This window comes from Budorcas taxicolor, chromosome 10 (assembly GCF_023091745.1).
Source record: "Budorcas taxicolor isolate Tak-1 chromosome 10, Takin1.1, whole genome shotgun sequence".
NCBI lineage: Eukaryota > Metazoa > Chordata > Mammalia > Artiodactyla > Bovidae > Budorcas > Budorcas taxicolor.
In genome coordinates, this window is record NC_068919.1 from 74,864,284 (window position 1) to 74,887,518 (window position 23,235).

General features: G+C 38.6%; 1 protein-coding gene across 2 annotated transcripts; it reads left to right on the plus strand.

The window, feature by feature from the left end:
• The first annotated feature begins 125 nt into the window (after positions 1-125).
• Positions 126-22,933, plus strand: ZBTB1 (zinc finger and BTB domain containing 1). 2 transcript variants are annotated; one of them, XM_052647029.1, is made up of 3 exons: positions 126-269; positions 13,944-15,859; positions 22,897-22,933. In XM_052647029.1, the coding sequence occupies exons 2-3, from the start codon at positions 13,962-13,964 to the stop codon at positions 22,931-22,933; spliced, it is 1,935 nt and encodes a 644-aa protein (XP_052502989.1). In that variant the 5' UTR covers positions 126-269; positions 13,944-13,961. The 2 variants fall into 2 exon arrangements, with proteins under 2 accessions (XP_052502989.1, XP_052502988.1); XM_052647028.1 differs by lacking the exon at positions 22,897-22,933 and having other exon boundaries at positions 13,944-16,133.
• The last annotated feature ends 302 nt before the right edge of the window (positions 22,934-23,235 follow it).

Consider the following 23,235-nt stretch of genomic DNA (forward strand, 5'->3'; position numbering starts at 1 on the left):
CGCCGCAGCGAACTGGTGGGCAGACCCGGAGTCGCCGCGTAAGCGGGGCCGGCTCAGTGCGGTGCAGCAGGCGCGGCTGTGCGGCAGCGGAAGTCCTTTGTTGCAGCGCAGTCCCTGGCAGAGCCAGAGCCTCTCCGCGCAGCCCAGCCCGAGCGCCGCGCGCCGCCGCCACTGCAGCTCTCGGCCCCTTCGCCTCCGCCTGCCTTTCCCGCTGCCGATTTGCCTTAAACTCCCTAAAATCTCCGCAGCCCCGGTTCCTGCTGCGGCCGGTGAGTATTTGCCAGTTATGGGGCTATTTGCGCAACTTTGGCCCGGGCCGCAGGGCTGGGGGCGGCGGGCTCGGCGGAGTGCGGGACCGGAGCGGCGCCGACCCGTGCGGGGAGCCGGAGCGCCGCGGGCGCACGGCGAGGACCCGGTGACGGGTGACTGCCGGGCCGCCTGCTTGATCCCACCGCCCGCCAGCGCGCCCAGTCGGGGACGTGCGGCCTCCCTGGGTCGGAGGCGAAGCCCCCACGGAGACTAGTTCCCAAATTAGTTACCTTCTTTTCCCTTTCTTTCTCTGCCTTTATTTTTTTGAGGGGGGAGGGGAGGGGAGGTGTAGACGGGAGGCGGGAGGAGCCGGTTGATTGACGTGCCGAGAGCCCGCTTCTCTCAACTTACAGCCGCGGCTGCTTGGCGGGTGGGAGGGGAAGTGTCCCGGAGCCCGAGGCCGCAGACTTGGGCGCGCTCCGAGGGAGGAGGCGTAAGAGCCGTGCAAATTCTTGCCACGCTTTTTCCCACCCCCTCTTGCCGTCACACTCGCTTTTTTGTTCAGTAAAAAGTGGTAGGTCTCGGGTTTGGGGATTTTTAGTGGAAAGATGTTTCCTGGGAAGAAAGTGTTTTCCTTTCCAGTGGTGGGCGCTTACTAGAGTTCTGTTAGTGTCCGGTAAATATGTTGGATGTAGATCGGGAGCAGTTAACACTAAAATATGTAGGTTTGGGTCTGAGCTCAGCCACTCACCCCGTCTTCCTTCGTACCTAAGCAGCGCATCTGCGTGATCTGAAAGGCTGACATGACATTTTCCAAGCTGGGAGCGTCAGGGAGATGTAGATGAAAGTCCTTGATGTTTTCTAGGGACAGTACGGCGTTTGTATGTAATAATATTCTTAAATCAAACTGGTAGGCACGCGCAGGTTCTTTACTGGCCTAAGTGTATTCCCATGCAATATGTATCACGTCAGGAAAACTATGCCAGGAACGAAATATTTCCCCTTTGACACTCGATCCCAAGATGTGGTCCCAGGCTCTTTGAGACTTGGAATCAGTCGTTTGAGCTCAAGTTCAAGGCACTCCAGAACAGATTTGGTGAGGGATGCCGTTCTCATGATAACTACTAAGCAATCACGACATTTTCCTTTGAAATTAGGAAATTTTGTCATTGCAAATGGATATGATGAGATTTGGAATACAAAGCGATGAAGCTTGAATGATGGCTGGCCATCAGAACCTCAAAACTTTTGAGTCACTTGCTAGATATCTAATAAAGTCTCAGTAATAACTGAATGGATTTGGAAGAAGCTAGATGGGGCTTCCTTATCTTAAACAGAAAAAATTGAACCGTAGTGATGGTGAAATACTTTCCCAGAGATTGATAAAATGATGATAGTCTGCAAGTAGGACCCTCAATCAGCATCTTACATTCATTTCAAAAGCAGGTTTCTCCATTACAACCAAATTTTCATGGTATAGAATAATAACTGCTCGAGTTAAGCAATCTTACCTGAAGCCTTTCTACTCTTCGTACCCTAGTATGGCCTAAATTGGAGGCAGAGGGGAGCCCTGATGCATCGTTGTCAGAGTAAAGAGAAACCATATTTAACCAGGACCCTAGCAGGGCAGAGCAGTCTCCGACACTTGCTCTTGACCTTGTGTTTGATTTCGTTTTAATGCAGCTAAATTTTTGTACTGTTTCCTTGTTCTCTTTTGCCAGGCTCTGGGGAAGATATAGTTCATGGAGCTTTTTAAGGGTATCTCTTTGTTCCTTGCAGAATAACCAGTCTAATGTGCAAGAGAAAAGAAGTGCCTGCTTTCAGGCCTCTCCTCCATCCATGAGAAGTGCTAAGCCTTTGCAATTAAGCTCTGGTCCAAAGGGGAGAGAGAACCATTTGAGATAAAAATACAGAAAATTTTCCATAAATTTTATTTTTAAGCTACAATCTGTTGTCTTTCCTTTTGCCCAAAAAAATTGAGATACATTTGAAAAAAAAAAAATTTGCTTGAGAGGGCACTTTGGTCCCTGTAGGAGCTTGTCTCCTGACATTTTCTTGTGCTGTTATCTCTTACCATAAAAATTGAAATTATTCTAATACTTTTATGGGAACCAAATTAAAACTGGTTCATGTCTTTTTTTTCCCCTCAGAATAGAAATGCTTTTTTTTAATATAAAATTCATTTTCTTTATAAAAATTCAACCTATACCAAAGTACATAAAAAAAAAAAAGAAAGTAATTTTGACTCCCACTCCTTAGAGATAATCACTGTTAACAGTCAGTTCCTTGTGTAAAATGAGAGAGGGCAACATTTGGTCATACTCTGCTGCTGTGTGTACCTCACCCTGGCTAGGGACAGCCGTGATGATTCATGGACTCATGAACTCATGCTCTCTGTTCACCATTCTGGCTGGTGAGAACTGGCGAGGTAGAGAAAAAGGGAAAGTTTTGCATTAGAGTGATTTAAAATTCTATGATTAAGTAACAAGACATGAGAGTTTAAATATAACAGGGCTGCTATTTTAGATTTGTCCTTATGAAGTACTTACTGTAGCTTAGCAGACTAGTTCTCACACTTTGAATGTTAATGTTGGTGTCAAGCCTTTGATGGGTTGATTTATACTGGCCAAACTCATTAAAGCAAAACCAAACCCTCACATTTGTCAAGAGTTTCATAATTTATAGTTGGGGAGTAGTTATACTTATCATTAAGACCACTGCCAAGATACCACTGTGCTGATACAGGGTGAGATGTCCCTCTGGATCTGTATTCAGAGGTAACATGCCAAACATCAAGGAAAGGAAACTAGAGGAAAGAAGAAGATTAATGACTGTGGGTTTCAGATGTGGCCTAGAAGGAGACAGTACATATTTAAGTTATATTTCTAAGTATACTCATATTGTGGCACATATAAGAAGTCTTAAAAGTACAGAATCACTTATTTCTTAGCCTGGTATTTTCAAGAAGAGTAAGCTGTGAAGTAGCTGATATTCTGACAACAAATTGCTGAAATAGTACATAGAAGTTAAATTACAACATTGGTTGATAGTTTTGAGGACATGAGGGTTTTTTTTTTCTTTTTCTGTGATTTGAATTTAAAATCACTTTCAAAATAAAATTGGAAAATTAAAAGAATTAAATCTCCAACCAGATTTTCTGTTATCTGTTTGAGATGTGATCATTTTTAGAGATAATTGAGCTCCATCCTCACTTTAAATCTTTTGTATTAGAGGAGGGCTTCCTTTGATGGGTAGTGGGAGTCAGCAGATGGAAGAGGAAATGGGGAGAGCAGGGCATTCTGCCTTCAGTATGGGGCTTTCTAAGAATGGGGTGACTCTGGGAGGCTTAGAATGTCCAAAGGGACACTTCAGTTAATAGTTATTGCCAGAAAGAGTGTTTTCTGGCTGAAAACACTGAAACTTAGGGCTCTGAATCAAGAGTCAGAGTTTGAGTCCCATCTTATAAGATGAGCACTTGAGTATCAACCACTGAACCTGTTTCTTCATTCACAAAATGAGGATAGTAAAAATACCTACCTCAGGGCTGTTGTAAAAATCAGTTGCATAATGTATGGGAAATCACATTGTAATTTTTGACTATTATATAAAAGTAGCCATAATTGAAATAATGCAAAAAGTTCATAAGCAAAATAAAACTTGCCGCCTTCAACACTTATTCATTCAAAAACTGATCAAATACCAACTAAATGTCAGGCAACTGTTAGAGGCTTGGGACACAGAGATGACTAAGATAGTGCCCTGATCTCAGGTAGCCTACAATGAAGCAGGGGAACCACATCATAATAATCCCTGCCATTGAGTGTGGTGATAGAGCATCCCAGTTTGAATGATACATTATTTGTTTGAAAGCACAAAGGTGTTTGCTTTTTTAGTTAGTTTGAGATGAGGGGAAATATTAAATAGACAAGACTTAAAAATGGAGTTAAGCTTCTTAGAATGAACATACCTTTTTTTTCATTTAATTTTTCAAAATTCTGGAGGCCAGGTGCTTTTTGTTGTTTTTAGTGATTTAATTTATTTATTTTTGGCTGTGTTGGGTCTTCGTTGCTGCAGGCTTTGTTCTAGCTGTGGCAAGCAGGGGCTACTGTCGAGTAGTGGTGCACGGGCTTCTCACTGGGATGGTTTCTCGTGTTGTGGAGCACAGGCTCTAGGACACTGGCTCAGTAGTTGCAGCTCCTGGGCTTTAGAGCACAGGCTCGATAGTTGTGGCACGTGGTCTTAGTTGCTCTGCAGCATGTGGGATCTTCCCAGATCAGGGGTTGAAGCAGTCTCCTGCACTGGCAGGCGTATTCTTTACTATTGAGCCACCAGGGAAGCCTCTGAACATATTTTTTATGATACTCTTTTTATTGGTTTCAAGGTGTGTGAAGTTTTCAGGATTTTGGTTAGAATTAAAAATTTAACACTTGGAGCTACACAGTTGAAAACAATACAATTTAAAAATATATGTGGACTTGCTGAAAGAAGGAAGCTGGATAGTCCCTCCCATCATCTTAGAGCTGCCTCACCAATTTTCATTCAGCAACATTTACTGAGTACACACCATGCTGCAGAGACTCGAACAAGCCAAAGTCCTGGCCTTCAAGTTGCTCACGGTCTAGTTGGGAGACCAACATATGGATAATTGTGGTAACTGATTCTTATTTAGCAGTTGCTCCATGACACACCTCCTTATAGTAACCCTAAACCCTAGGGAAAATTGTGTGTTAGTTGCTCACTTGTGTCCAGTTCTTTGTAACCCCATGGACTGTGGCCCTCCTTGCTCCTTTGTCTATGGGATTCTCCAGCGAAGAATACTGGAGTGGGTTGTCATTCCCTTCTCCAGGGGATCGTCCCAACCCAGGGATCGAACCCAGGTCTCCTGGATTGCAGGCAAATTCTTTACTACCAGAGCCACCAGGGAAGCCCTAGGGAGGATTATCATCCCCATTCTCAGATGAGAGAATTGAGGCACAGATAGATGTAACCTGCTTGAGTTCATACATCTACTAAGTGACAGAGCCAGAATTTGAATCCAGGCAGTCTGGTTAGTCTGTGCATTAACATCTGCTTTATGTTGCTGTTCTGATTATTTAAAAAATAGCATAGTCAGTGCAAAATAAGGAGATAATACACAATAATATCAAAACCCAAATCAGTGGGAGAGGGAGGTCTCCAGAGGACTTTCTGGAGGTGATTGATTCTTAAAAGATATGTGGTGGGTTCAGACAGTTAGCTGAAAACAGACAGTTAAAAACCAGTTAGCATGAATAAATATGGAGATAAGAAATACGTGAAGTATATGGAGTTGGAGGATGGGGGAGGTGGCAAGCAGTTTGATGCTGCTTGTCTGAAGTGTGAAGCAGTAAGTAACCACGTAGGAGACTAGATGGGTGGACAGGAAGGGCTTTTGTATGCTTTCCTTAAGGAGTTTGCATTTCAGTCTGAGGGTATGTGAAAGGACTCAAAGAAGCAGAATGACAGGGTCTGATTTTTGTTCTTTATGAATCATCTGAGTGTGAAGGATAGATTTGAGGGACCAGTTAAGGAGCCTATTGTAATAATTTAGGAGTAAAGATAGATGCCTCAAAGGACAGGAAAGGTAAGGATGGGATAGAGGGGCAAATTTGAGAAATACTTAGTGAGAAAATTGGCAAGACTTAGTTAACTGTGAGGCAGAAGTCCTAGGTGACTCACGAGTATCCTGGGTGGTTAGTGCGTGATGGAGGTGGGGGAAGAGCAGTTTTAGTGGGTCCCAGACAAAGTCACAGAGTAAGTATGTTGAAGAATAAGGTTCCACAAAATGAACCTTAAGAATACGAATGCCACGTGCAAAAAGGGACTTCCTGGTGAAGCTGCCCTTTGCTGAGACAAGCCTTCTGTTCAACCAGTGCCCTCTGGTGGTCAGAAGATGCCATGTTGCCCCCTCAGGATGAACAGATCAAAATGTAGACTGAATTAAATGCTTTTCCTCTTCCACTCCTGGAGAGAGAGAATATTTCAGGGGTCACTATGTTTCCTTTGCATTCTGTGTCAATAAATTCATTTCCTAGACCTAGCACCTTGACTACAGTAACACCTCAGTTATTCAGAAGTTATTTGGTTGACAACCTCAGCAAAGAGTAAGGCAGTTTGTTGCCTATCAAAAATTAAGATAGGTTAAACAAAGTGCATGAATTAAAACCTTATCATACTCATAGAACACTTCCCTAGGTCCTCACAGAAAATTAAATTATTTATGTAGACTCAGTTTCAGTGAGTTTTTGTTGAATTTCATAACCCATAACAGAAGTGCTGGGCTACAGATCAACAGACCTTTTAGAAGTAATAGCAGTTGCCTGGACAAGTAAGGAGACAGAAAAATACTAACCACCCCACAAACTATACTCTCCAAAAGTGTAACAGCCTCAGGCCATTTTGTGTAGGTGCGAACAAACCTTGCAAATTTGAACAGTTCCTATTTTTCAGAAAAAACTGATGCAGAAGAGCTAGTAGCCAGCCAGGTGTTGCTGTATGTGGGGGGCAGCTGTTGGAATTGGAGGAGGAGCCCCAGACCAGAATTAAAGAGACCAAGGCCCTATCCTGTCATCTACAAAAATTAGATATGACTTTGAGTGTATGACTTAATTTCTCAGGGCCTCAGTTTGTTTTCTCATCTATAAAGCAGCAGGTTGAACTTGATCACTTGGTAAAATTCTGTGAATTTTGTTCACAATGATGATATTAATGTTTAAGAAAAATTCCATTGCTCTTGGAAAGACAGTTTTCATCTCTGGTTTATATAAGAGTTCCATGAGGAGTATGGTTATCTCTGATTTATAGTTGAGAAACCAGGCTCAGAGAGGTGAAGAAAATTTGTAGTTGGGTAAGTAGTAGGGCTGGTATTCAAATCTATCAGTGTCTGCTCCCTGGGTTCTTAATATTTTCATTTAACAAGCATGCATTAAGTGCCAACTCCATGGGAATTGTGCTAGGCACAGGGAACACAAAATCCATTAAGCCTTGTCCCTGTCTTGGAGAGCTGAGTGTAGTAGGCATTGCTGTATAGTCCCTCTATTAGTGCTAAAGGTGCAAGTATTAATACTACTATAGAACGGGTTGGCGCTAGTGGTGAAGAACCTGCCTACTAATGCAGGAGACTTAAGAGATGTGGCTTCGATCCCTGGGGGGAAGATCCGTTGGAGCCGGGCGTGGCAACCCACTCCAGTGGTCTTGCCTGGAGACTTCCATGGACACAGGAGCCTGCCGGACTACAGTCCATAGGGTCACACAGAGTGAATCACGACTGAATTGACTTAGCATGGCATGCACTGCACAGTTAGGATGAACTAATACACAGCCTCATTGGGGTTTTTAAAGACTTTATGGTGTGAAGACAGAATGGAGCCACCATTTATAGCTTTGTTTCTATGGGAATATGTTTCAGGTTCCAAATAACTTAAAGTTTTGGAACATAACCCAGTATAATTTCAGAACTTCCTGTACTAAGTACTGAATTTGCAGTCTAATAATCAGTCAGGATGCCTGTTCTAAAAAGTGAATAAAATTTTCTAAACTTGATCATGACTGTCCAGTTTCAGTACCTTGAATAAAAACCTGTTCTCTTTAGGAAACAAACCTGTATAACCAGTTCTTCCTGGAAATCTCAAGGAGAAAACCTAAAGAATTTTACTGAGGTTAAATTTAGAGATTGGAGCACTGTATACCCTGGAAAATGGTATTCTAGGAAGAACTTTGCCAAGGTGACCTTATTTTTATAGGCGGCAAAGTCATTAAGGCTATGATCTCAAGCTCAAGAGTTCTATTGCTTGTGTTCTAATCTCACCAAGTACTCTGTGGCCTTAGGAAGGTTATAGAACATTGTGTTCTGTTTTCTTATCTGGAAATGGGTCTTAGAACATACTTTGTAGGATTGTTACGAGGATTAAATGATAAAATGATATACATATTTAAATGCACATATACATGTTTTATATATAATACTATATGTCTTACTATTATTGACTTGCCAGGCTCCAGTTTAAGCAGATATATGTTACACACACACACATCTGCTTGATAGTAAGGCTAGTGAAACAAATTTATCTTCCCTCCCATTACATTTTCAAGCTTTTATTTTTGCTGATGTGTACCTCTCCCCAATTTTTCACATACACTCCAATGCAGATATCCGAAATGTCTTTCCCCTTGCTGTCGACTTTTCTTTCTTATCCTCACTTATGGAGACTTTAGTCAAATCCTTCCTAAAGGCCACTGTTCTAGTACAATCATGCTTTTCTCTTTCTAAACTCTTACTGAACTTTATTGAATATAATTTAGTATTTTTCTCAAATTGTTTCTTGGTTTAAAACGTAATCCCTCAGGGAATTCCCTGGTGGTCAAGTGATTTAGGACCCTGCACATTCACTGCCGGGGGCTCGGGTTCAGTCTGTGGTTGAGGAACTAAGATCCCACAAGCTGCACCGCTCAGCAAAATAAAAAAATAAAATGTAATCCCTCATATGTAATTAGCTCTACTGTATACCATCCTTCTCCACCGTCCACCTCAGTGCTTTATGCTGTTAGGAACATTGTGGGTGTTTAATACATTCTGATATTCTGGTTTATAAGCAGAAGAGAATCCTTTCACTATATTTCAGGCTTCTTAAAATCTAGTCTATAGCCCTCAAGTCAAGTCCATATACATTTATCATATAAGACATAGAAATAGATATGAGGAAATGAATGTATGTACTTAACAGTTACCTTTGAGACCCAGAGGTAAATGTTAGTAGTTCAGAGATTGGGATGCTGAACTGTAAACTCAACTGCGTATGTGTGTGTACTTAGTCGTGTCTGACTCTTTGTGACCCTGTGGACTGTAGCCCCCCAAGCTCCTCTGTCCATGGGATTTTTCCAGGCAAGAAGACTGGAGTGGGTTGTCATTTCCTTTTCCAGGGATCTTCCCAACCCAGGGATTGAACTCACCTCTCTTGCATTGGCAGAAGATTCTTTACCACTGAGCCACCTGGGAAGCCCTGAGCTATGCAAATGGTTCTCAGAAGAGTGTTCTTAGTAATGCAAGTCAGTGACACAGATTAGAGGGTGGTTATTCGCCTTATCAGAGAAGGCAATGGCAACCCACTCTAGTACTCTTGCCTGGAAAATCCTATGGATGGAGGAGCCTGGTAGGCTGCAGTCCATGGAGTCGCTAAGAGTCTGACACAACTGAGCGACTTCACTTTCACTTTTCACTTTCATGCATTGGAGAAGGAAATGGCAACCCACTCCAGTGTTCTTGCCTGGAGAATCCCAGGGACGGCGGAGCCTGGTGGGCTGCTGTCTATGGGGTCGCACAGAGTTGGACACGACTGAAGCGACTTAGCAGCAGCAGCAGCAGCAGCAACAGGGCAACAGAAACATCAAGCAAAACAGTTTTTTTCCATTTAAGAGATTTAGCAATGAAGGAAAAGTATTTCTGAAACCTTACTATGTCAGTGAGAAATTTACTGAAATAGCTTAAAATATAATTTAGGGAACACATCTACTGAATAAGATTAGATGCACATATACAGACACAGCCGCATTACAGATGGAGTTCTGGGTAGTTTTTTTGTGCAAGGATCTTAATAAATCTCGTGTTAAGGACTCATACCCAATCTTTGCTGACTGTTCTTTGCAGAGGGGCACACTGCAAGGAGTATGTAGTAATCACTGTTTAGTGGTTAGTACCATCTGGATGGTCAGGAATCCCAGTTCCTACTTTACCACAGTTAACCCTCCTCGATACATTGTTTTAACAGCACTACATCACTGTCCGGTGAAATAAGCCTGTGGGACCAGATTAGATCTCTAAGCTCTAAAAGCCTCTGAATATCTAAATTACTGAATATTCTTAATGTGCTTGGTAGCTGGTTTTGAATTTGAGAAGGCTGGTTAAACTTTTTCAAACTAAAAGTCTCACAGGAATTTAGATCCTTTACCCATGATTCCACCTCCTGCCTTTCTGTTTGTTTTTGTTTTGGTGTTATTAAGCCACCTTAAAGCTTTTCTGAATGAGGTGTAACAAGAAGAGAGTTGTTCATGCTAATGTGTGAATGATTGCTAGTAAAGGTTACTCTCCCTAAAATCAGCTTTACTCAGAACTTGGTTGTATTGTTGTAGAAACTACAGTTTTAGATCAGCCTAAGAGCTGTAGTGTTAGCATTAATTTTTGACAAAAAGGTACTTGTTCAGCTTCCAGCTGTATGAGGGGAAGATAGAAATACAGAGACATGGTGGTGGTGGGATTCATACTCAGGTCTGTTGGACCCTGAGCCCTTGTTCTGTCCATCACAGCACATTGCCTTCGTGCATAGTACGTATGTGTTGAGCAAAGTAACTCATCTAGAACAATAAATTGTCCTCAGTGATGTATCCTTGAGATTATAGGATACCTATGTTGTTGCTGATTCTCAGTACTCTATACAGTGCCTGGTACACCAAAATACTCGATTTTTGAGTTAATGTGTGTTAAAATGCTGTTGATTCTCTTACTTTAGTGTTTTGTTTAACACAGAATGTATGTTCACTAAGTGAATTATAACTGTAGCTACAGATGTGCCTATCATATTGGTCTATGTGGCTGCATTCATTTTGGTTGACCATAAAACTGCTTTTCCTTTAGATTACAAAGGTCTTTGGAACTTTTAAGCTCTTAATGTCAATATTTCAAGCACAAGACATTTAAACCTGAAAGTTTTAACAGATAAACTGCTGGCTTTCATACGGATGGGCTCTTATTTAGAAGGAAATTTTAAGACTGTCTAGTCAGACTTCCCGGAGAAGGCAGTGGCACCCCACTCCAGTACTCTTGCTTGGAAAATCCCATGGACAGAGGAGCCTGGTAGGCTGCAGTCCGTGGGGTCACGAAGAGTCGGACATGACTGAGCAACTTCACTTTCATGCATTGGAGAAGGAAATGGCAACCCACTCGTGTTCTTCCCTGGAGAATCCCAGGGACGGGGTAGCCTGGTGGGCTGCCGTCTCTGGGGTCTCACAGAGTCGGACATGACTGAAGCGACTTAGCAGCAGCAGCAACAGTCAGACTTCCCTCCTGTGCTTAAGGAAGCAACACTACCATTACAACTGCCACTATTCCTTCCATTAGTTGTCACGTGCCAAGCACTGAACATTTCACACATGGCTCCTGTGAAGCCTCATGTTTGATACCATTTTTGAGGTGTAATTACCCCCACTTTGACAGTTCAGGAAACTTGGGGTCAGTGAGGACAAACAAGTCATCTAAGGTGGCAAAGCTAAGTTGGAACTCAGGCCTGTCTGACCCACAGCCTGTGCCCTGTTCACTGCACTGTCCTTAACAGAATTTCTCCCCTGCTTCTAAATGGGACAGTCATTATCCTCTAGATGAGTTTGTTTCATTTTTTAACAACTCTTATTATTAGAAGAAAATTTGAGATAATATCTATCCTTCTACCTCTTTATTCATTAAAGGTCTCTCTGAATCCTGTAGAACAGTGGTGTCCCCAATCTTTTTGGCACCAGGGACCGGTTTCGTGGAAGGCAAGTTTTCCAAGGTCTGGGGCCAGGGGGGTAGTTTTGGGATGAGTCAAGCGCATTACATTTATTATGCACTTTATTATTATGTACTTCATCAGCTCCACCTCAGATCATTAGGCATTAAATCCTGGAGGTTGGGGACCCTTGCTGTAAAATGTCTATAGATCTAGAGATCTCATCCTACATAAAATGGGCTTGGAGGGGGTCAATATTTGTGTGTGAGTGTGTGTGAAGGTTTTGTTGTTGTTGTTTCATGTTATTGTAATTTTTAAAACTTCGTAGTCTGTGGTTATTTACTTGACTTTCCATCCTGAAAACTTTTCTCATTTTCTTTTACAGCCTTCATTCATAAATATAATTTTTATAAAGGCCACATGGCAGTGAATTTTAGGAAGTAGATTTACCTTGGTTTACTTACAACTCCCTTATTACCATGCATTTCGAGTTATAAATAACACTGATAAATACCTGAGCATACATGGCATTTTGTATATAGCTACATACTGAACATGACTCAATTCTGGTACAGATATCTAAGTTACACAAGGTTGAAATATTATACCTACTTGTAATACTATTTGATCTGGCTTACAGAAAAGGCCAGACGTTTCAATTTAAAGATGGCTGTAGGTCTCATAAGCCATCTTCATTTCACCAGGGGCACGTCCCTACTGTGTAACTCTGATTTCAGGCAGGAAAAAAACAAGCAGGGTGATCTTTAGGCAGTAGGGGAAAGGGGTATGTGACCCACATGTGATTTGTGACAAACAGATAAAAAGCAAGTAGAAGTAAGTAAATTTAGATAATTTCTAATTATCATTGCAGGGATTAAAAGGTTTTGAGATGTGAATGTTTTATTTCTATGAACAGCTTGTTCAGTTGTTCTTTTTATGTTCAGTCAAATTGCGTAGGAACTTGTTTTCAAGTAGAAGATAGATTCTGAAATTTTATTTATACAGGTTAAAAATTAAGGCTGAAATTGGATCTTATTTTAGCTTTGTAATATAATCGGACTTACAGTGCTCCTGTCTTTATCCAGCATCAGCTCTGTATATTAAAAATATTTATATGTTGATAAGTGAAGAAAACTAGTTGCAGAAGATATATACAGTACAATATCATTTAGGTTAAAAAAAATTTTTTTTAAACCAAAGCAAAACTATTTGTCTGGCATGTAGTGGGTACTCAATAGCTGTTGACTCTGTATGTATGCATATAAACAGATTTGAAGATAAATAATTGGAGAGGTTATCTCTGGAAGGAGGTATGTGACCTAAGGTGTGTTTTTATTTTATGTACTTTTATGTTTTAATTTTTTTCAGTAAGCATGTGTTACTTTTGTATAACTTTTTTTTAATGATTGAAAAATGAAGAAAAATTTACAATCTAAGGACAGATACCTCCTTCCCAAATAGGTCCCCTGTTTCTTTATACAGAATTACTCCTTCTCTAATAAATTAAGAAACAAGCATTGACCAAACCTATTTGCTTAGTGCCATTTGCATGTAGTCTAATAAGCTTTAGTGAGTAGAATTTTTCTAAGGAAACTTTCAAACATACAAAAATAGAATTATGTCTACTTCCTAGCTTCGATAGTTATCACCACAGGACCAATCTTGTATCATTTATAGCCCTATACCCACCCCACTGGATTATTCTCAAGCATATCTTAGATGTATCATTTCATCAGTAAACACAGCAGTATGTGTATCTAAAAGATAGGATGTTTTTAACACAACCAAAATTCCTGCATCACACTTAAGGATGAGCAATAATTCCTTTATATCAATCACCTGAAGAGTTTTTTTTAATATTCGGCAATTGAATTACTTTCAATTCAAATTGCTATTTTATTTGCTTTCACTGTTTGTATTCTTTAAGTACTTTAAAACTAGTGTCTTTTTTCCTTTCAAATTTAGTTTGAAATTGCATGTTTCCTTCTAGAGTTGTAATGAAACCAAAATGATGGGTTTTGCTTTTGATAACTTTGCTTGTATTTCTTAAAAATGAGAAGCTTGAATAAATGGCTATCTTCAAGTTTTAAAAGTGATTCAGGTATATATTAATTAACTTTTACAATGTTAGAATGGACAGCTCTTTTTTTTCAAGTGCTTTTCTGATTTCTTGTCTGATTTTAATGTTTTTGTTTTACATAGGTCTCTAATTAATAGAAGATGGCAAAGCCCAGCCACAGCAGCTACGTCCTGCAGCAGCTAAACAACCAAAGGGAATGGGGTTTTCTCTGTGACTGTTGTATTGCAATTGATGACATTTACTTTCAAGCACACAAAGCAGTTCTAGCTGCTTGTAGCTCCTATTTTAGAATGTTTTTCATGAACCATCAGCACAGTACTGCACAACTGAATCTCAGCAACATGAAAATTAGTGCTGAGTGTTTTGATCTCATTTTGCAGTTCATGTATTTAGGAAAAATTATGACAGCTCCTTCCAGTTTTGAACAGTTTAAAGTGGCAATGAACTACCTACAGCTGTACAATGTTCCTGACTGCTTAGAAGACATACAGGATGCAGATTGTTCTAGTTCAAAATGTTCATCTTCTGCTTCTAGCAAACAGAACAGCAAAATGATATTTGGGGTGAGAATGTATGAAGACACTGTGGCTAGAAATGGCAGTGAAGCTAATAGGTGGTGTGCAGAGCCAAGTTCAACAGTGAATACACCACATAATAGAGAGCCTGATGAAGAGTCGTTGCAATTAGGTAATTTTCCTGAGCCATTATTTGATGTATGTAAAAAGAGTTCTGTGTCCAAATTATCTACTCCAAAAGAACGTGTATCACGACGCTTTGGACGGAGTTTTACCTGTGATAGCTGTGGATTTGGCTTTAGCTGTGAAAAATTATTAGATGAGCATGTGCTAACCTGTACTAACAGACATTCATACCAAAACACAAGATCCTATCATAGATTAGTGGATATTAGAGATGGAAAAGACAGTAATATCAAAGCTGAATTTGGTGAAAAGGATTCTTCTAAAACCTTTTCTGCACAGACAGACAAATACAGAGGAGACACAAGCCAGGCTGCTGATGACTCAGCTTCAACCACTGGAAGCAGAAAAAGTAGCACAGTGGAGTCTGAACTAGCCAGTGAAGAAAAGAGCAGAGCCGCTGAGAGGAAAAGAATCATCATTAAGATGGAACCAGAGGATATTCCTACAGATGAACTGAAAGACTTTAACATTATTAAAGTTACTGATAAAGACTGTAATGAGTCCACTGACAATGATGAGTTAGAAGACGAAGCTGAAGAGCCATTTTATAGATATTATGTTGAAGAAGATGTCAGTATTAAAAAAAGTGGGAGGAAAACTCTAAAACCTCGGATGTCAATAAATGCTGATGAAAGAGGTGGTTTAGAAAATATGAGGCCCCCGAACAATAGCAGTCCTGTACAAGAGGATACTGAAAATGCTTCTTGTGAGCTGTGTGGGCTCACAATAACTGAGGAGGACCTGTCATCTCATTACTTGGCCAAACACATCGAAAATATCTGTGCATGTGGCAAATGTGGACAAATACTTGTGAAGGGTAGACAGCTTCAGGAGCATGCCCAGAGATGCGGAGAGCCCCAAGATCTAACAATGAACGGGTTAGGAAATGCCGAGGAGAAGATGGATATGGAAGAGAATCCTGATGAACAGTCAGAAATAAGGGATATGTTTGTTGAAATGTTGGATGATTTTAGAGACAATCATTTCCAGATAAACAGTATCCAAAAGAAGCAGTTATTTAAACATTCTGCCTGTCCTTTTCGATGTCCTAATTGTGGCCAGCGATTTGAAACTGAAAATCTAGTGGTTGAACATATGTCTAGCTGCCTAGACCAAGATGTGTTTAAGAGTGCCATCATGGAAGAGAATGAAAGAGATCACAGACGAAAGCATTTTTGTAACCTGTGTGGGAAAGGATTTTATCAGCGGTGTCACTTAAGAGAACACTATACTGTTCATACCAAGGAAAAACAGTTTGTTTGTCAGACATGTGGGAAGCAGTTTTTAAGAGAACGTCAGTTGCGCCTGCACAATGACATGCACAAAGGCATGGCCAGGTATGTCTGTTCCATTTGTGATCAAGGCAACTTCAGAAAACATGACCATGTACGGCATATGATTTCTCATTTATCTGCTGGTGAGACTATATGCCAGGTCTGCTTTCAGATATTTCCAAATAATGAACAGTTGGAGCAGCACATGGATATTCATCTGTATACATGTGGAATATGTGGAGCAAAATTTAACTTGAGGAAAGATATGAGATCACATTATAATGCCAAGCATTTGAAAAGAACATAAGTGATTTTCTACTGTAAAAAGTTTAGCTGATAGGAGACAAAACACCAAAGCAAAGGATATGAGCTATTTAGAAATGATTTTATAAGATGGAATTGTTGAAAAAAATTTTCAAGGCCCTTTTACCGTTAATATTTTTGTCTAGGATCTTAAGTATATACATTTTAGGTGTTATTAAATGTTTATCATTTTTGTTATTTCTTAATAGATTTGTTTTTAGTTTGTTTTAGCTATGATTAAAATTACTTTTAAATGTAGATTACAAGTGGTTGTTACCCCTTCAGTGACTGTTGAAGCATAGGTTGTTTTTTTTAATCAGTAAGGTGGTGATGTCACAATTTTTATTTTATTTTGTTTTTTTAAGGCTACCTTGTGAAATTTTAAACCCAATATCATTGGCCATTCCTGTTTAAATTAAAAAAAATTTTTTAAGTAGTTATTTAAAACTATCCCATTTACTTTAGCTTTTTTTTTTTTTTTGTAAGTTGAACAATGATTTAGCCACTGTTTATTTCCCTGTCTTACCAGTGAAATTCATATTCTTAAATTGAAAACTTAGTAGGCAGGTTAGGTGCGCTGAATCTAACCTTGAAGGTTGACATGGGCTCAAACTTGGCCTAAAAAGATTGATGGACCTAAGGAAATTCCTATAAATGAATATTTCCTATAATTGATAAAATATTATCATTTAATAATCACATTTAAAACTTATATTAAGTGTAAAAACCCAATGACTTTACTCCACTTGACAAATTAGTGGGGACAAGTCATTTTGTTTTGTGATTAAATTTAACTATGATAGTTAATTAAAAAAGCATATCTTGTATTCATTTAAAATAATTTAAAATATTTTGATTTCTAAAGTGTGTTAGTTTATCAATTATTTTTGTTTATAAATAGATTTTAATAGCTTTCTAGGAAGATGACATCTAAAGGAAAATGATTTTTCACCTTTAAAATGACATACTTTTGGAACTTACTTTGAGATTTGAGAAAGCTGCCATGTATATTGATAAATCTAATAAAGAAATCAATCACAAATCTGGTTGTTCTATAAAAGTAGAGTGTGCAAAACATGTCTCGTGTTTTATACTAAGATTTGGAGAAAATGTGTTATGGAAAATTACAGTTTTATCAACATGCCTTTTTTTTCTGTAAAGGACTATAAAATTTGAGGACTATAAAATAATAACAACATATAAATGGAAAGTTTATTTTTTAAATAAAGTAGTATTACTGTTAGTTGTTGCTGACATGAGGTCTACATGAATTACATGTGAATTAAAACTGGCAAAACCAGCCCACAAATCAGCACATCTGTTGGATAGAATGTGTTTTAATGTAAATTACTTGCATAGTAATACCCTTCTCATAATGAAAGGGATTTTAAATAACTCCTATATTTAAAAATATAATTCTGTGATTATGAACAGTAATTTAACAGTATTATTCTTTTTGTTTATATCACATTTTAAAGATATGCAAGTCATATTTTTGTATACCATTTGCATAAAAGAACAAGTTTGCCAGGAGAACTGAGAGACATATTGACTGGCATAGATTTAGTTGAAAGAGAAGAAGACCACAGTGTGTGCTCAGAGATTTGTGGGGACATGTTGAGGTGTTAAGAATTGAAATAGTACAGGAGCCATACAGTATTAGAACAAAATAATGGGAAGTAGAGATGGGGGAAATACACAAAAAGACAAGTGAGAAATCAGGATTTTTTTTTAAAAGCCATATAGCAGAAAAAGCAAGAAAAATGATTCATCCTAGTTCTTAGATACAGTAGTTTATCAAGTTATTAAATCTGAAATGCAACTTAAAAATGTATATACATTACTAATAGAAACCTGATAAAAGTTCTGTAACAAATCCAGAGACCATCAGAGAACAGAGAAAAGATCTCAAACCAAATTTCCAAAGTATATAGATAGCATCTTAGTAGACATCACTTTCTTTGGAACCACTTTTTTCCATGACCCTCTTCAAAGCCTCTATTGCAATGGCTTTCCCACCATTAAAGAACAAGTTTGTTGTTTAGTCCCTAGGTTGTGTTCGACTCCTTTGGCGACCCCGTGGACTGTAGCCAGCCAGGTTCCTATGTCCATGGGATTTTCCAGGCAAGAATACCAGAGTGGGTTGCCATTTCCTTTTCCAGGGGATCTTCCTGACCCAGGGATTGAACCCATGTCTCTCGCATTGGCAGGTGAATTCTTTACCACTGAGCCACCTGGGAAGCCTTTAAGAATGGAAGCCTTTCTAAATACTACCACTCTGTAAAAAATGATTTCTAACACATTGGGAAAGGGGTTTAGTTTTACACATGTACTAACAGCCAATTAGCAAGCAAATATATAAACATTAAAGATAATCTCTAATTTTACATAACTGATGTTATAGTTTCACAAAGCCACACTGCAGGATGCGTTTTCCTCGTTATACAGCACACGCCTTTTGTTTTGCAGCCAGCTACAGCAGTACAAGCTTCTTTATGTACAGTTTTCCTCATTAAGAAAGAGTTCTTTTAATGACTACATGCCTCTTTTTAAAACGGAGGGGGGGGGCAGGGGGGGGCGGGGGTGGGTTTGAAATCAATCCGACACCTCTTTAGCCCAGTTTTCTCTCACTTCCCTCTCCCGGAGTGGAGCTACAGAGTTGTGGCTACTTAATACTGCTTCTTGCCCTCCAGTGATATGAAGACAGTGAATCAAGGTTGTGGATGTTGCCTCCATCCTACTGTCTTTGTAGTTTACGTGATTAGGCTCCAAATGTGAAAATGAAGGGGAAATCTAGATAGTTATATATGGAATATTGTGTTTTCTTACAAATACGGTCTTTCTTAAAGGGCCTTTTGTTCTCCAGCAAAAAATCTTGGGGGAATGGAGTCAGTACTTAGCAAGCTTGCCACCAATTCCAGCGCAGCTCAGATGTTTATAATTTTTAGTAAACAGGACTAAGAATCTCAGAGATTAGTGGATTATGACTCGAAAGTTGTCTTAATCCTGTATTTTTAAAGTAATATTCAGATAAATGACTTACATGAGTAAAATGGCTAATGTTTAAAGTTTGAGTATAAACAAAAGCACTCCAAGGGCTAGATACAAAAATTAAAGAATTAAAATAAGGACAGAGTTTTCTAGAGCAGTCAGCACCAATTAAAAGGAAAAATTATAGGCTAAGTAAAAATCACAAGTATTGTGGCTGAGAATAAAAATATGAGCCAGGTAAAAACATTGAGTAAAAAGTGAGGTGAGTAAAAATAGAATTTGATACGCTAAAATAATGGTTAATTCCATCAGAGCTACAGAATGCCTAATGAAACAGCTTTTATGAACATGCCGAGGATATGCATAAACGTGAGATAATATTCCAACGTTTATAAAAAGTGGGAAGAGAAGCTGGTGGTGGTTTGTAACATTCTCTGGTTAAACAATACATATTCCTATATATCACTAGTTAAAGAACTTCTGTATTTAATAGATCTGTGGAAAATTCCCCAAAGAACCAGTGTAACAGTTTAAGTTAAACATAAAACTTGTTAAAACACTAAATTAGTACCAACTAGAAGAGAAAAGCTTGAATATGTATAAGCATACATAGTTGAGAATAAAGTAGTTTGGTATATTTCTTAATTCTAAATGGGTTTTGTGAGTTACACTTTTTTTTTTTGCCATTAATCTACTTTGATTAGCTCATCATTTGTCACCACCCCCACCTCCTTTGTGACATATGCTTCTCAGTGATAGAAGGCTTTGACAATGCCTAAGATCCCAGGATACCAAAGGCTCTGCGGGAACATAACTTTGTGGAATGTCTCCCATCTCCTGATACCTGAGGTGCAGTAAACAAGGTGATAGAATGAATGCCAGGGAACTGAAGCAAGTAGAGTTAGATTTGGTGTTAGAACTTGTGGCCCAGATTTGGAAGTCTATGAACTACCCATCCCAGGGCTCTCAGTAATCCCATCAACCATTTCATTAACACTTTTTGTACTTTGCTAAACACTTGATACAGATGTAATTTTAATGAATCATCGGCCTTATGAGGTAAGTATTCTATCAGTAATTTTCCAGATGGGGGACTGAGGTTCAGTGAGACTGAGTCTTTTTCCTAAGATCATATAGAAACTAAATACTAGCACTGATATTTGAAACTAGGCCTACTTGATTCCTACATTCCTGTACTTAAGCAACATACTTTACCAACCAAGAAGTACAAAGAAAAGCCTTTTCAGTTCAGGTAATACGTATGACAAAGCTCCTAGGAGATTCTGTGCTCCTTGTTCATCATCTGTCATCTACTGTGCCTGGTAAGATAGCTGGTAATAGTGGTACCTTAATGAACTTATTGAATAATGTGAAAATATATCAGAAGCAAAACATTTTTATTTGAGTAGATCATTCAGAATGATGTTTTAGAAATGAATATTAAATACTCTTATAATTTTCCTTTATATTTCTACCTCTGTGATGTTTTGCCTCTGTTTTCCCTATTCCTGATTGTTATGTTTTAACCTCTGACCAGTCACCATTTCCTTTTATTGGTTATGTGATAAATCATTTGAAAATCTCCATTGTGGCCCCCTCAAATCTGTGGCCCCCCCAGAATGTTTTCCTCTTTTTGCCTTAGCAGGTGATGTGGATAAGAAATTCTTCATTTATTTGGCTAAAAAAACACAATCCCTAATTATCATTTTGTAAGGATTAAAGTTTACAGAGCAATCTCTAAAAACAAGTTGTTCTAGCCACTTGTAATTCAATTTGCCAGAAATATCTATGTATTCCTAGTGTAAACTTACAACCTTACTTGTAAATGAAAGATAATTTCAGGAAACAATTGTATATCCACCCTAACCTAGCAGCAAACTTTTAAGAAATGGAATAGTCTACTGGTTTAAGTGAAACAACATCCCTCCCCATCTAATCAGATTTTAATTTCATGCATCTATTGCCTGATTTCTAAAACCTATACAATAGGTTTTACTGTTACTTAACAAAGCCTACTACTTTAATGATCTCTCTACCATCTGCCAAATATTTTTTTTTTTTAAAGGTGAGATTAGAAGATGGTGAAGATTCCATACAAAATATATAATCTTTTAGGTGGCCCACTTTCATTGCCTTCTATCAAACTCAAGGACTTATTCCTTGGTAACATACAGGTTGTTGCTGTTTAGTCCCTAAGTCATGACTCTTTTGTGACCCCATGGACTGTAGCCCTCCCAGCTCCTCTGTCCCTGGGATTTCCCAGGCAAGAATACTGGAGTGGGTTGCCATTTCCTTCTCCAGGGGATCTTCCTGAACCAGGGATTGAGGCAGTGTCACTTGCATTGGCAGGCGGATTCTTTACTACTGAGCCACCAGGAAAGCCCCAACATATGGGTTGAGTCTAGACCAAGTGAAATTTAGCTACTTATAAATTTATATGCTGGCAAGAGGCAAAAGTGCAAGGATTTAGAATGTCTGTGTCTCTAAATATTGGTAAATAATAACTAAATGACAATAGCAGCTTATAAATTCATGCTAATCTTAAACTAGTTTAATAACACACGCATATGCTTAGTTGACTTAGCATTAAGAAGTTAAATCCATTTAAGTTGCTCCCTTACTATATTTAGGAGAACCAAATCACTAAGGTCCATTATTAGTGACAAAATTGTTTATCTTTTCTATCAAATTCTACCACAGATCACTAGTGGGCAGGAAGCCATTTATAATTTTTTATCATCTTACTTGCTGGCAAGACTATGAAGATTATAATTCAGTACTTGCCTCTGAATTAAATGTATCAATGTACTAATCACCACTGTAATAAGTAAAAAATCACAGGAAACTCTAGGACTGAAAGATGACAAAAATGTAAAAAAACATGACTTCGTGAGTCAGGAATAGTAGTAATTTTATGTGGGAACATTTGAATAACTTTGTACTTACCTATTTGAGAAAAGAATGGGTAGACATTTCATGAATCCCAGTTAAGCTTTATTTAGAATGTTACTATGTTGTTTTTATTCTACTTAAACCAATTGCTTATAGCAGAACCAGCAGAGCTCATTTTTAGATGACAGAAATATAAACATCTTGATTATGAAAGTCATTGTTTCTTTCAAATGCTTATCTGCTCCTTGATGTGGAAAAAATGAAAAATTTCTTTTATTACAAAATTAGGGCAAATCATTGCTGCAAAAAATAAAATTCTACCCAGAATCATTGGGGCAGGTTAGGAATGCTATGAACTTAGGAATTTGAAGGAACACTCATTTTTGTGTATGGGTGTACTTTATTTCCATTTGCAGAGTGTAAAACAATATTTGAAGAGAACAATGTTAGCCTGATGGCTGAAGGCACTCATAAAAAGAACATGAACTTGTTAGATGTATGTTTCATTCAGAGATTTGATATTAACAAGTACACTGTAAAATTATTTTATTTGAAGGAAAATACTTTTTAATTGCTTCCTTCCTCCCTACTTTACCTGACTATCCTCCTCTTTGTTTCATATTTATGAGTCCTACCCATTCTATGTTAGCCCTTGTAAGAAAAAGTTGCCCCAATAGCTGAAAAATTATATTGGTGAAAAGAATACCTTATATTTAAAGGGTATAGTGAATTACATCGGGGAAGAAATTAAGTTTTAGGATCTGTGCTTTTGTTCTCATTTTTTGTTCAATTAACAGTGTGCTGGCCTGGTGCCAAAAGTGATGAAATTCTGACCTAAGATTTATGTTGTATCTTGTAGAGCAGTCAACTTGTAATATTATTTTTCTTGAGTTTTGTCTTTTTCTGTGTGGCAGTGGTCAAATAGGGCCTTCTAAACCTCTGGAGAAGTGAGATCTGAATTTGGAGAGGACATGGGGAAGAATCAATCAACAGATAATCTTTAAGTCCAGACCCAGGAATATCAGATCTGAAGTGACACCATCTTTTCTGTCTTCTGACAAACCTCATCAACCCCAAAAGTTCCAGTTGCAAGGATCCAAGAAAACTCAGTAAAGATCACTTTGGAATCACTTTGTTGTGACAAAATCGATTCACAGTGACTCTATTATTTGTAAAAAATCTGCTAAAGAAAACAACATCAGTGATTAAAGCTACACTGAAATGAAACTTTATATGCTAATTATCTTCAAGAG